Genomic DNA, 15,231 nt, shown 5'->3' on the forward strand with positions numbered 1-15,231 from the left:
ATTATTATTATTATTATTATTATTATTATTATTATTATTATTATTATTATTATTATTATTATTATTATTATTACTGTTGGTGGTGGTGGTGGTGTTGGTGTTGGTGTTGGTGTTGGTGTTGTATTGATTGATTGATTATTGATTGATTATTGATTGATTGACTGCCCTCCCCAGGGCGGCTCAGTGAACAACAATTAAAATACATTTAACCGTAGTTGAATTCATAACATTAAAATTAAATCATATCTATCTAGGTAATAAAATACTATATATACTGAATATTAAAATTCCTTAAAACTCAGAAACAAACAGATGGCGGCCTGCCGCTCCCCTCATCCCGACCCTGTGCCCACAGGAGGCCTAGTTGGAATAGGGGCGTTGTACTCCTCAGTCTGGCTGGCCAAATGCCTGGTGGAACATGTCCGTCTTGCAGGCCCTGCGGAAACTTTGTAAGTCCCGCAGGGGCCTTGGTCTCCTTAGGGAGCCTGTTCCACCAAGTAGGGGCCAGGGCTGTAAACGCCCTGGCCCTTGTAGAGGCCAGCCAGATTTCTCTTGGGACGGGGATCCTGAGCAGGTTCTCCTCTGAGGAGCGGAGGGACCTGGCGGGGTAGTATGGGCCTGATATAAAAGGTCAAAGGAAGCTGAAGAAAATTCCAGCTGACATCATTCTGACTCTTCCAGGTTTAGGGGACCACAGACCTGTGGCATGGATCTCCCAAAATCCCGGAGCCTCCCAGAATCAAGGCACAAAAATAATAAACTCCCACACAGTAAATGGCAATTCACCAGCATGACCCAGCATGACCGAAATTTCACCATCCCGACAATGCAAAGTCTTGTTCAGTTCAACCTCACTGTCATTTATCTTTTATCTATATTTTGAATTCCTTGTTGAATTCCGCAGGGCCTGCAAGACCGAACTGTTCCACCGGGCCTTTGGGGAGACCAGCCGTTGATAGGGGCCCCTCCCTCCCTCCCTTTTCTTGCTGTTATAACATCATGTGGCCCCTACCGCCCTTCTCTTCTGATGCATGTTTTTAGAGGGAACTGACAGCAGGCGCCATCTTAAGTTAACATTAATATTAATTTTATAAGCTGCATTTTAATGGATAGGGTTTATTTTTATTAGAGCCATCTTAATTCATATTTATTGTATTTTAATTTGATTGTGCTCTATCTATATACTGTACACCGCCCTGAGCCCTTCGGGGGAGGGCAGTCTATAAACCCAATAAATAAATTAATAATAATAATAATAATAATAATAATAATAATAATAATAATAATAATAATAATAATAATAATAATAATAATAATAATAATAATTTATTCATTTGTAGTCTGTCTTTCTAACCGAGGTTTTAGGTGAGTGTCATTGGAAGGGTGCAGCTCTGCTTAAAACCACACCACAAGCACTTTAAAAACCAACAAGCAGCTGATTAAAAACCCAACCATTAATAGTTTTGTTATGAATGAGGTCCTAAAGACGAAGTTGTTCCGCCGGGGCTTTGGAGGGACCAGCCGCTGAAGGTGCCCCCCCGCCCATTGGCTCTTTACATCTGAGCCTTTTCCATCTAATGGGACTCGCCGTCCCTCCCTCTTGGGGAGGATTTTTAAAAAAACGGGGTTTGTTGGACGCCTCTTATTATTCTTATTGCTGTTTTAAAGGTTTTAGCAACTTTATTTATAACTGTATTTTATGTTGTACACCGCCTGGAGCCCCTCGGGGATGGGGCGGTATAAAAGTCCAAATAATTAATTAAATTCGAAGCCAGCATCCTACAAAGCTCTGATTTCTGCACTGTCCTGAGTTGCCTAAGATTGCAGTCCTATGCATGCTTACTTGGGAGTAAGCTCCATGCCACCCAGTGGGGCTTATTTTCAAGGAGGCGTGGATCCGTCTGGGTCGAGAGGTACCCAAATGATAACTCAGAATTCAAACCTAGAGGTTTGTCTTCAGCAAAATTAAAAACTCTGGTAGGATATTTAATTAGGACACATAATGAAAGATTCAGTTCTTAAACTGCCTGCAATTGCAAGCACTACGGAGGAACAACATTCTTAAGTAAGCACTGCGGCTTGGCTGCGACTCGAGCTTTTAATTAAACCCTTCCACTCTTGGTTGATTTGAGCAAAGAGACTGAACGGGAAAGAGTCATTGGCCTACCAATTTTGTTAGTTGCTTCGGATATTCTGTGGAACCTTGCATTCTGTCCCTGGACAAAAATCATAATTAATTTCGATGTCTCTCCCTCAGCACACATACTGTAAGAACTTGATCTTTGTCCTGAATAAAAAGCATACTTTACTAATCCCGTGTGGCGGAAATCATAAAAATAAACACTCTGAGAGGGAGGGTTAGCAGGTAGCAACTTCAATCTACGTGTTACTGAGTATTTCCTTTGGGGAGCAAAGAAACAGAACAGCGAAGAGACTAAGGAGAAAAGGCAAGAAGAATTGCATTTTATCAGTGTCACCCTATATGCCATCCCTCCAGTAACTTACTCGAGGCAGTTCACAAAATAAAAAATGGTACAAAAATTCATCAGTCCTAAGCAGCTATAAAACCAAACCATAAAACCTGCCATTAAAAAATGAGTGTAGTATAACAGCAATCTAAATCACAAATGAGTGTAGTATAACAGCAATCACAATCCTCAAGCTACAAGAAGCAATAAACGCTGCTAAGATAAATGGAACCACCAATTAATTTTTTAATTTTTTTTTTACATTTATACCCCACCTTTCTCCCCCAACAGGGACCCTGCTTATGCTCTCCTCCAGCTTATCCTCATACCTACCCTGTGAGGTAGGTTAGGATGAGCGTGTGTGACTAACCCAAGCTCGGCCAGCGAGCAGCGTAGAGATTCGAACCTGGATCTCCCTATACCAGACTTGTAACAACAGTCAGCATGGCTGTTAGAGGGCACTTTCGCACATGAACAATGCAATTTCAATCCACTTTCAACACACTTTCACAAATGTTTGCAAGTGGATTTTGCTATTTCGCACAGTAAAAACCAGTGCATTGAAACGTGCAAAGTGCATTGAAAGTGCATTGAAAGTGCATTATTCTGCATGTACAGAAGTGCCCTCTAACCATGCTGACTGCCATTACAAGTCTAGGTACAAAGAATTTTATTGGCTTGGTGTCTAAATGACAGCAAGGCAAACACCTCCAGTACAACAAGGGTAGAAGAAGGGTTTGGATTCATATCTTGTTCTTCTCAACCATAAGGAGTCTCAAAGGGGCTTACAAGCTCCCTTCCCTTCCCACAACAGACATTTTGCTAAATTTACACAGACAATGACAAAGCATTTCCTTTGAGATATACAGAGTGCCCAAACCAAGGAGAAACCAAGGGGAAAGAGGCCCCCTTCCGCACATGCAGAATAATGCACTTTCAATCCTCTTTCAGCACTTTGCAGTTGGATTTTACTGTGCGGAATAGCACAATACACTTGCAAACAATTGTGAAAGTGGACTGAAAGTGCATTATTCTGCACGTGTGGAAGGGGCCAAAGAGAAAATAACAGTAAATTAGAATAGAATTAAAAAGAAAAACAGAGGGCACGTGGAAACAGTATGAGCAACCGTAAACTGTGTGTCCATAGGTGTTGAAATATGAAGAAAAAAATAGTTTGAAACATGCACATGTATCCAGGAAACATGGAGCAAAAATGCAGGTCCCATCAAAGTGTTAATAGATTGGTGGTGAATTTAGAAACAACCTTCTCTTTGTATTGTCGAAGGCTTTCATGCCGGATTGAACTGGTTCTGGTGGGTTTTCCGGGCTGTGTGGCTGTGGTCTGGTGGATCTTGTTCCTAACGTTTTGGCTGCATCTGTGGCTGTCATCTTCAGAGGTATATCACAGAGGGACAGACTACAGTGTGTAGCAGACTTCCCTCTGTGATACAACTCTGAAGATGCCAGCCACAGATGCAGCCGAAACGTTAGGAACCACCAGCCCACGGCCACACAGCCAGGAAAACCCACCAGAACCACCCTTCTCTTTCTCCCAAGGGAAGAGGGACTTGCTGGCCAATTCTCCCCACAGAGTAGAACTGGGATGCCAGCACTGTGGAAGCCCCCCTCCCTGAGGAGCAGTGGTACCTTGGCCAGCGTTCATTCATAATAAAACAATGGTAACCAAGACGCAGAGACACAGCCTAGTTTAGCAGTACAGTTTCTAAAGAGAGAGATTCTGCTCTGTGTTGTAGCCATAAGAAAGACCTGAATGGGAGAAAGAGGACAAGGCGGATGAAAAGGAAACCCCAAGATGGTAGAATTAAGAGAGAGATTTTAGCAAAACATTTAAACATTTTGAAAAGCCAAAAGGAAATAAAAGGGGACACAGAACAAGCAAGGTAACATGGCAAGGAAACATAAAATGGCAAGATGGCAGAAGGAGTCAAGGAAACAAATGTGGCCCGCAATACCCCTCCTGGCTTTCAAAGCGTTCCCCATCTTCCTGCTGCGGACCAAACCATTTCCGTTTCCCCCTTTCTGCTTGTGCCAGGAACTGAAATGTAAGAAGAGCGCTGATTATTAGAAAGACATCCTGTTCCGAGAAAAACTCGAGAAAACCATGTTGGGAAGTTCCATCTGGATTTTTGTGCAACCAGCAAGCCTCTCGCCTATGTCTTTTCTCTGATTGGGAAGATTTTCTAGCAGAAGGAGGGAATGCCTTGTTGTTATACAGGCATAAACATACTGGGTTTTCTTCTCAGAGAAACTGCCTAGTTTCAACTGCGTATGAACAGCACAATAAACCACAGTGGTTTTTAATGCCTAGTTTGCACGACCATGCTATGTCTATCAGATTTAAGGTACAAATATTGGTGCGGAGGTGGCCTCCTCTTCACCTCAGTGGAGTCTCCTTCTTTCGAGGTTTTTAAAGACAGGCTGGATGGCCATCTGTCAGGAGTACTTTGATTGTGTGTATCTGCATTGCAGGGGACTTTCAATCCACTTTCAATGCACTTTGCAGCTGTGCAGAATAGCAAAATCTACTTGCAAACAATTGTGAAAGTGGATTGAAAGTGCATTATTCTGCATGTGCAGAAGGAGCCTAAGTGCCATCAAGTCACGGCTGACTTATGGTGACCCATTAAGTTTTTCAAAGCAAGAGACTAACAGAAACTATTTGACACTGCCTTCCTTTGCATAGCACCCCTAGTAATCTTTGATGTCCTCCCATTTACCCAAGATTTAAGCAGAATTTACAACAGAGAGTTTTAAAAATTTGCATATGCTTGTGCCGGGAAATCCAAGAAAATTCTAGAACCCCAGAATCCCCCTTTAAAAAAAAAACCTTGAAAATCAGGAGTGCCAGGAGAAATAACTGCCCTTTATCACAAGTTATGGTTGAGTTGACAGATTTAAAATTAAAAGCTATATCACTGGATGACTTGAAGTAATGAAGTAATGCATGAATGAAGAAGAAGAAGAAGAAGAAGAAGAAGAAGAAGAAGAAGAAGAAGAAGAATGAAGTAATGCTCTCTTACTCTTTCTCTCTCACGCACACTAGATTATGGACTAAGAGCAGCAGAAGTGATAAACTTTATAGGAAGAAAAAATTCTTGCTACAAGTCTCCTCTCATGCATCGCTATTAGGACCTCGCCAACAAGATTATTTTGCAAAAAAACTGAAGAGTCTTTTCTTCAGCAGGCAGTCCCATTATAGCTGATATAATTACAGTGCCCCATTTTCTCCCAAGGATACTGTTAAATTGATTTTTGGAGTTCACCAAACAAAACGGACTCAGATCCTGGACGAAGCGGCCCTACAGTCACAAGACAAGACATCTGTCTTTAAGCTGAAGCTTAAAAAATCACACCATTACCAGACCAAATGGATTCCTCCCAACCAACCGATCACCAATTCGATTTCCAGGGATCAGCTGTTTAACAAAAAAATCTTGAGTTATAACACTGGTTGCATTCGGAGAGCTGGACAAACAAACTTAATAAAAAAGAGAGAAATTAGTTTAGGGCCAGACAGTAGTCATCTGTACCCCGTCACGGGAGCTTTCTGGATGACCTTGGGCCAGATATACACTCTCAGCCTATCCTACCTCATAGGGTTGGTGTGAGGATAAAATGGAGGAGAGGAGAGCAATGTAAGCTGCTCCAAGTCACCGTTGGGGAGAAAGGCAATGTATAAATGAGGCAAAATAAATAAAATATGTGTGGTTTTTTGGGAATTGTAAATGTGACTCTCCAGGATCTATGGACTGAAGAAGAAGAAGAAGAAGAAGAAGAAGAAGAAGAAGAAGAAGAAGAAGAAGAAGAAGAAGAAGAAGAAGAAGAAGAAGAAGAAGAAGAAGAAGAAGAAGAAGAAGAAGAGGAAGAGGAAGAGGAAGAGGAAGAGGAAGAAGAGGAAGAGGAAGAAGAGGAAGAGGAGGAGGAGTTTGAATTTATATCCCACTTTCTCTCCTGTAAGGAGACTCAAGGTGGCTTACAAGCTCCTTTCCCCAAGTCTTTCCCCACAACAGACACCTTGTAAGGTAGGGGTTGGGAGGGCTGAGAGAGTAAAGAGAGAACTGCCCTAGGTCACCCAGCAGGAACGTAGGAGTGCCAAAACACATCTGGTTCACCAGAAAAGCCTCTGCCACTCAGATGGAGGAGTGGGGAATCAAACCCGGTTCTCCAGATTAGAATCCACCTGCTCTTAACCACTACACCACACTGGCTCCTTAGGGATCTACCATCTTGTTTTCCTGTGCATGCTAATTTGGTCTCAGACTCGGTTCAGAAAGAAATAACTTTGAAAGTCGGCCCACTTTTCTGAGAAGGGAACACAAAAACAGGTTGTTTGACTTTCTTTCCCACACTCACTCAGCCTTTATGTAGGTCAAATGAGTTTCACCTTTAAAGCGCACACCACATTTCAGGACAAGAAGCCAAAGAACATTTGCTTCATAATCCACGGTCACGTACTGATTTTCATTTAAGATTTTTAAACTTTCCAATTAAAAAGGGATCTCCAGGCCAGTGGTCTGTGCAATGTTCCTTTCAGACTGTGAGGAAGTCAAACTCTGATCAAGACAAACTGTTCCTTGCTGAGCTCAGAAGAATCAAAACACAAAGATACATCCCGCTAATACACAAGCCTCAATATAAAGTGCACAGTGCGTTTATTGTGCCGGTGTGATTCCTAAATATCCACTTATCACTATACCAAACGGACTACTACTGTTGCCGAATTCTAACACATAACAATTACTTATTACATTCCTACTCGTTATTACAAACATACAACTCTTACTCATAACTTACCATTTCCAGGGGTGGCCAACCTATGGTGTTCAAGATGTTCATGGACTACAATTACCATCAGCCCCTCTGGAAGAGGCTGATGGGAATTGTAGTCCATGAACATCTAGAGCACCATAGGTTGGCCACCCCTCATTTAGACATCCAATTAAGTATGCATACAAGAAACCATTAAGAAAGTGGAGATTGGGGGTGTTAGCCATTTCAGTTTATACAGTCCAACGATATTCGCTTCCTCCTCTTTTTGGAGCATGAAACCAAAACAACTCAATTGTCCATAACAAAATGCAATTAGGCACAAGTCTGGTATGTTTGTATATTTAATTGTATGTCTAAATTGTATGTTGTGAGTAAAGTGCACTGTGTGCTTTATATAGAGGATTGTGTATCAGCGGAATGTATCTTTGTGTTTTGGAACGTATCTGCTATACACCATTGGATATTGTTGAGCACAGAAGAATGCCAGCAGAACATTGGAGCATGCTGGCGCAGTGTTGGATTAGGATCCGAGACCCAGGTTCGAATTCCCCCTCTCTCAAAGAAGCTTTCTGTGTGCACTAGCAAACACTCTCAACCTCACAGATAAAATGGACGACTGAAGTATAATCAACCTTTTTGGGTCCCCATTGGGGAAAAATGCATGATATAAATGAAGTAAATACATTCATAAAATTAACATCCTTTATTTATTTATTTTGATTTATATGCCGCCCTCCGCGCAAGGGCTCAGAGCAGCATACAGGAATATAAAAATTCGATTGAATAAAACAATTAAAACAGCCACAATGATTAAAATCCAATCCAGGCTAGATAAAATACCTTTAAATTAAAATCTATTTAAAACTTAAAAACTTAAAAAATCAGAATTGAAATTAAATTTAAAATCAGAGTTAAAATTAAGACTGGCAACAGATGCTATTGAGAAACAAATAGGGGATTAAGGCTTTGGGGCCGACACCGAGTAACAGAAGTTGAAAATAATTACAAGTACAATTTAGCAGTGGCATAGCACCAAGAAGGAAGGGGTGCACGATGCGCCGGGCACATGCCGGTCCGGAGGGGGGCGTGGGTGTGGCAGGGGTGCAGGGTGTACACATGCCCCGGGCACAGTTCCCCCTTGCTCTGGCCCTGCAATTTAGTGCATCAGTCCCAGTGGTTTTGAGGTAGTGCAGTGTATTGGTTAATTTAGAAGAAGAAGAGTTTGGATTTATATCCCCCCTTTCTCTCCTGCAGGAGACTCAAAGGGGCTGACAATCTCCTTGCCCTTCCCCCCTCACAACAAACACCCTGTGAGGTAGGTGGGGATGAGAGAGCTCCAGAAGCTGTGACTAGCCCAAGGTCACCCAGCTGGCATGTGTGGGAGTGCACAGGCTAATCTGAATTCCCCAGATAAGCCTCCACAGCTCAGGCGGCAGAGCTGGGAATCAAACCCGGTTCCTCCAGATTAGATACACGAGCTCTTAACCTCCTATGCCACTGCTGCTCCAGATATTTTAGATATTTGTACCAGATAATTTGCGCCAGATAATTTAGATATTTGTACCCTTCTTTTCTCCCCAAAGGGCTTGAAAAAGTGCTTATGACATTGTTCACTGTTCCATTTTATCCTAAGAACTATCTTGTGAGGTCAGTTTTGACTGATGAGCCTGCCTGTCCTCAGGGTCAGCTTCCATGGAAGAGTGGGGAGTCTGCCCTGGGCCCCCAAGATCCTTATCCAATACTCTAACCACTCGTCATGCTGCTAAGAGCGCTGGACTAGGATGCCCAGGTTCAAACCTGCAATGCGTCCTAAGCTTGGCTAGGTAGGCTTGGGTCAGCTTAATTGATTTAATTTATTCCCTCTTCCAGCTTAATTTATTTCACAGGATTGTTTTGAAGAGAAAACACAGAACGGAGCATCCTTGTACGCTGCTCTGAACTCCTCGGAGGAAAGGAAAGATAAACGAGTATTCGACAGATCGAGCCTATGGAGAATTCAACCCGCACATGCAACAGTTATGGTGGTGAACCATTCACCATAGGCTAGAAAGCACCCTGTTTGGCTGGCTCCCTGCCCTCAGACTTTCTGAAGAAAGAATCAATATAATGATTAAAGGAAGCCACGAATAATTTCACAACGACCACATCCGCATTGGAGGCAGGTTGTGGTTTGGCACAAGAAACCCAGGAGGAATTGAGCGTGTGTCACTCAGAAAAAGAAAGTTAAAAGCAAGCACAATGCCCTGCAATTATGGGTAGGAAGAATTAGCGGCATTTATTTATTTGAAATGTTTGCACACCTACCTTTATTCCAGGGAACCCAAGGACAATGTATAGTAATTAAACACACATTAAAACAACACGTTAAGAGTAACAATGCCATATTTGAGGGCAAAGGTCTGAGGCCTAAGATCAGGTTGTTCTGACGTTCCCTCCATGGCTCAGGCATGCCAAGGAACCCCAAAGCTCAGCCACAACAGCCCACACCCCTCACACCAACAGTTCCCAAATGTTATTACAGAGCAGATAAAGATAATTGAAATTCTTTTGCTATCACCACTGACAGAAGTTCAAGTTAGGCCAGAATGGATTCAGGTTAAGTATCAGGTGAATCTTCCAAATCCTAAAAACTGTTATGTTGAACAAGGGAACTCTGAGATTTCCTTCCATCCACTAGGATAGGTAGCCTTTAGAAATTTCTAGACTCAAAACCCCAAACCCAATCCTGAGACGGACAAATATAAAAGTAGTAGAAGAAGCAGAGTTTGGATTTATACCCTGCCTTTCTCTCCTGTAAGGAGACTCGAGGCAGCTTACAAACTCCTTTCCCTTCCTCTCTCCACAACAGAGACCTTGAGAGGTGGGTGGGGATGAGAGAGTTCTGAGAGAACTGTGACTGGGCCCAGGTCACCCAGCAGGCTTCATGTGTCGAAGCAGGGAAACAAAATCTAGTTTACCAAATAAGAATCTACAGCTCAAATGGAAAAGTGGGGAATCAAACCCAGTTTTTCAGATTAGTGTCCACCTGCGCTCAACCACTACACCACGTTGGTGTAATAAGTACTCAGTGGTGTAGTAAGTACTTATGTTGTTTTTCCATCAGTACGATCTGCTGATGGAGCACGAACTGATATATAATATCACTGCCCAAAAAAAACAAAATGCCTGGTCTCCCAATTTTGAAATATTTAAAAGGGCAGGGGCAGATCTGGTCCAAAATGACTCCATTTCACGTTACGCTGGACTCCAACCAGGAAAAGGGCAAAGTTCCGGGGTTGCAAACTTTTTCACTGTCTGCTGCTCTTCCCCCTTTAGCAGCAACTCAGCTGGCAGATGCTGGCAAGCAGGGTCATGACACCACAAGTTCAAAAATGTCACCTTTGGGCAACCAAAATGGCAAAAGATCTGGAATCTATGTCCTACGAGGAGACTTAGGGAGCTGGATATGTTCAATCTGGAGAAGAGAAGGTTAAAGGGTGACATAATAGCCATGTTTAGATATTTGAAGGGATGTCATGTTGGTGAGGGAGCAAACTTGTTTTTTGCTGGTCCAGAGACTAGGACCAGGAGTCACGGGTTCAAGGTGAAAGAAAAGAGATTCCACCTAAGCATCAGGAAAAACCTCCTGACAGTAAGGGCTGTTCAACAGTGGAATAGGCTGCCTCAGAGTGTGGTGGAGTCTCCTTCTTTGGAGGTTTTTCAACACAGGCTGGATGGCCATCTGTCAGGAGTGCTTTGATGGTGTGTTCCTGCATTGCAGGGGGTTGGACTTGATGGCCCTTGGGGTCTCTTCCAACTCTATGATTCTATGACCTTTGAGCAGGGCCCTGGCTGAGTGACGGAACATCTGCTCAACAATGAGAAGGCCTCAGACTGAACCCAGTTAAAAGGATCACATAGCAGGTGACATGAAACACTCAGTACCCTCGACCGCACTACCAGTCAGAATAGGTCAGATTGGTCTCGGCACACCAGCAACCTGAATGCATACGCCCATATACTGACCTTCTTCTTAAAGGCACAAGATCAAAGCAAGATTTATTTTCCTTCATGGTGGTCAACTGGCCACACTAAGTGGGTCAGGAAAGCAGGATGACCCCCAATGAATCTATTTCCCTCTAGGCAGGTGACTGGCTTGGCCTCCTTCAAGGCTAAGCTCCGGGCACTTTCACACATGCAGAATGATGCAATTTCAACCCACTTTCAAGGCACTTTCACAAGTGTTTGTAAGTGGACTTTGCTATTCCACACAGTAAAATCCAGCTGCAAAGTGCCTTGAAAGTGGATTGAAAAAGCATTATTCTTGCACGTGCGGAAGGGGCCTCTGAAGTTCATAAGTTTTTATTTTGCATTAGCTCAAAGTCCCAGCAAAACAGTAAAAACCACACCAAACAATACAAAACACAGTATCAAATAAAATCCACAAACATATCAGAAGACTGAAATACACAACCAAGTTTTTAAAACACAAACTCTACAGCTGAAAGTATCAGAATTAACAGCAGTTTACTCTTCCTATAATAATAAACAGAGGTTCAGGATAAACCAATGAACTCATCTTTGACCAGATTTGCGTGAGGATTTCAACCAAATCTTTATAACATGAGCCACAAATAGCTTTATGGTGGTCATTTATCTCCAGACCTACACCCCATTGATGCTCCCAAGCAGCCTAGTTCACATGTAGCGTTGCTATGTCCCTCCTGGCCACTGATGGGGGGTGGGGGGTAGAGAATGCCGGGGGCAAACTGGGAAACTCGAGATTTGGGGATGCAGCCTCGGAAAGGCAGAGGCCTAAGTCCACCATCCAGTCCACCTTCCAGAGCCCCCATTTCCTCTGGGGAACTGATCCCTGTTGTCTGGAAACCAGCTGTCATTCCAGGGGATCCCCAGGTCCCCCCTGGAGGCTGGCATCCCTGGGAGGGAAGGGTTTAAGGAAGGGTGACAGCTCAGTGGGGCACAACCCCACAGAACCCACCCTCCAAAGCATCCATTTGCTCCAGGGGGAACGGATCCCTATAAGCCAGAGATGGATCCCCAAATCCCAGCTGGCGCCTGGCACCCCTAGACTTGATTTCCAGGCTCCACAGGGGGGACTTGGGCCTGCTCTGCCCATACTGCAAACCCATCGCCTTTGGGTTGCCACCTCCCGGGTTGGGAGGCTCCTGGAGATTTGGGGATGGAGCCAGTGGGCAGATGAAACCTCAGCGGGGTCGCCCTCCCAAGCATCCCTGTTCTCCAGGGGAGCTGATCCCTGTTGCCTGGGGATGAGCTGTCATTCCCGGGGGGAGGGGTCCTACCTGGGGCTGGCAGCCCTCCTGCGCCCCTCCCCTTTGGAAAGAGGCTGGCCCCCCTCTTCCCCGCAGCAGTGCCCGGTGCAGTGGGGCTCTGGGCTCCCGTCCCCCACCAGAGGCAGAGGCCGGGGATGGGTGGCCCAGAGGGGCGCGCCGACCGCGCCCAACGGCGCTGGGCACCGCGACTCACCGGGAGGGTTCGCCGCCGCCGGCGTGGCCATCTCGTCGTCCCCGGCGGGCTGCAGCGAGAGCGGCGCGAGGATCCCCGCGCGCGGCCACACAAAGGGAAGCGTCCCGGGCAGGAGGCTCCCCGCGCCCGCGCGCGCACCGCCAAGATGTCCGTCCGCGCAGCCTCGGCTCGGGCGCGCGCGCTCCGGCTCCCCCCCCCCCTTCCCAGCCCAGGGGGCCGCACATGTGCGCTGGGCGCCTGAAGCCGCTGCCCACACTTTGCCCTCAGCTTCGCCTTGGGGACACCCCCCCCCCCCTCCATCCATCCCTAGTGCGCATGGCTGGAGAGGAGAGCGCAGCAAGGGTGGCTGTGCAGGGGAGTAGGGAAGGGCGCCTTTTGGAGGAGGGCGGCCGGGATTCCGAACAAGAGTCCGGAGGAGGACAGCGGGGGATCAGTCGCTAACTCGATCGCTTTTATATTATTCTGTTGGGGTGCTGTGTGGTTTCCGGGCTGTGTGGCCGTGTTCTGGCAGCATTCTCTCCTGACGTTTCGCCTGCATCTGTGGCTGGCATCTTCAGAGGATCTGATAGTAGGAATGGAAAGCAAGTGTTACTCCCGGCCGGTTTACAGTCATTGTTACTCCCAGGCTACAGACTTCTTTGTGACTCACATACCAGGCTACTCTATTCAGATGGCCTCACCTTTTGACCTCACAGTATATATACTCCACTTGCTTTCCATTCCTACTATCAGATCCTCTGAAGATGCCAGCCACAGATGCAGGTGAAGCATCAGGAGAAAATGCTGCTAGAACACGGCCACACAGCCCGGAAACCACACAGCACCCCAGTGATTCTGGCCGTGAAAGCCCTCGACAATATTATTCTATTGTTTTCCTATATGTACATATATGAAAGCCGCCTCAAGACCCCTGGGAGACTGGCTTGGTGGAAATGTCAGATATAAATATAAATAAATACAGCTGCATTTGGCTGTATTTAATCTATTAGTTGTTGTTTTTGGATGATGGGAGATGCAAATGTCAGCAACAACATTAGCAAGCAGAACTGACTAATGAACAGAACCAAAAAATAGCCTTCACTGCTGGGGGGGGATGGGGGGTGGCGAGCCTTAGGCCGGATTAGTGGGGTGCCTTTTAGAGGAGGAGGAGGAGGAGGAGGAGGAGGAGGAGGAGGAGGAGGAGAAGAAGAAGAAGAGGAGGAGGAGCTTGGATTTATATCCCCCCTTTCTCTCCTGTAAGGAGATTCAAGGTGGCATCTGGCAAGTTCTGGTAAATTCATATCATTTCCTTCCATTGGGGTATCAGTAGCTAGCTGAATATCTTTTCATTTGGCTGTATTTAATATATTTCTTGTATTTTATATGATAGGAGCCCCCCTGAGCTGGGAAGGTGAAGGGCAACGTAAGAATATAAATGACAACATGCACAGGTAGGACTGACTACCGGACAGAACCAAAAATAGGCTTCTTCTTATTGGGGAGAAAGGTGGGGTATCCTTTCTATTTTGTTTTATTAAATTTGATACCCTGCCCTACCCTGACCAAGGCCTGATTACGAGCATAATGGAATTACATTTACCTATAAATTAACCTGATTAAAATTAAATTTAAAAACGCAGTACAACAGTATAGATGGTGAATATATATCTCCCTAAACTCCCACCTAGCCTGGACCACAGGACATATCATCATTCATTTCTGTGGGTTTAGACAGGAGTAACTCTGCATAGGATTGCACTGTTAAACAGCGTTCTTTATAACCTGAGCCATCTAACACATTCGTTAAATTCTCTATTTTGAAAAAAATCTGAAAGGGATCTGTGTGACATAATTTTATTTAATGTTTCAGAGGTTGGGGGCAGGCCAAATAAAAAAGCCAAAAACCTGTAATGAATCAAGGTTTTGCTGGCAAACCCCCCGAGTCTGCTACATTTTAGATCCTTGCCTGATTTAATTACTTTTCAAGTGGTGTTCGCTTACAGAATGGATAATTTTATGGGGTGTTTTTTTAAAGAAAAAGAATCCTGTGACTATCTTGAGTTTTGGGGGGAAAAGAGCTGGGTTCAGAATATTTTAGAATATAGCCCTGCACCATCTGATAATTGCTTATGTGTTAAGAATGATTCTGCCATTCTGTCTTTTTTACCATTAAAATGATTAAAAAATGGAACCTTAAAATGTGAGAAGAGTGTTTTGGATTTATACCCCACCTTCCTCTCCTGTAAGAAGACTCAAGGTGGCTTACCAGCTCCTTTCCCTTTCTCTCTCCACAACAGACACCTTGTGAGGCTGAGAGAGTTCCGAGAGAACTGTGACTAGCCCAAGGTCACCCAGCAGGAATGCAGGAGTGCGGAAACACATCTGGTTCACCAGATAAGCCTCTGCCACTCAGGTGGAGGAGTGGGGAATCAAACCTGGTTCTCCAGATTAGAATCCACCTGCTCTTAACCACTACACCACGCTGGCTCCCAATTCTCTCACTTGGTGA

General features: G+C 44.8%; 1 protein-coding gene across 2 annotated transcripts in view; it reads right to left on the reverse strand.

Moving 5' to 3' along the window:
• The window catches only part of ARNT2 (aryl hydrocarbon receptor nuclear translocator 2), a 141,229-nt gene extending 128,301 nt beyond the window's left edge, over nt 1-12,928 (reverse strand). For both annotated transcript variants that reach the window (XM_048481683.1, XM_048481684.1), the window contains exon 1: nt 12,744-12,928. In XM_048481683.1, the coding sequence (XP_048337640.1) occupies nt 12,744-12,774 (31 nt within the window). In that variant the 5' untranslated portion in view covers nt 12,775-12,928. The remainder of the gene's footprint in view (nt 1-12,743) is intronic.
• Nucleotides 12,929-15,231: the final 2,303 nt, after the last annotated feature.

Source organism: Sphaerodactylus townsendi, linkage group LG17 (genome assembly GCF_021028975.2).
Source record: "Sphaerodactylus townsendi isolate TG3544 linkage group LG17, MPM_Stown_v2.3, whole genome shotgun sequence".
Lineage (NCBI taxonomy): Eukaryota > Metazoa > Chordata > Lepidosauria > Squamata > Sphaerodactylidae > Sphaerodactylus > Sphaerodactylus townsendi.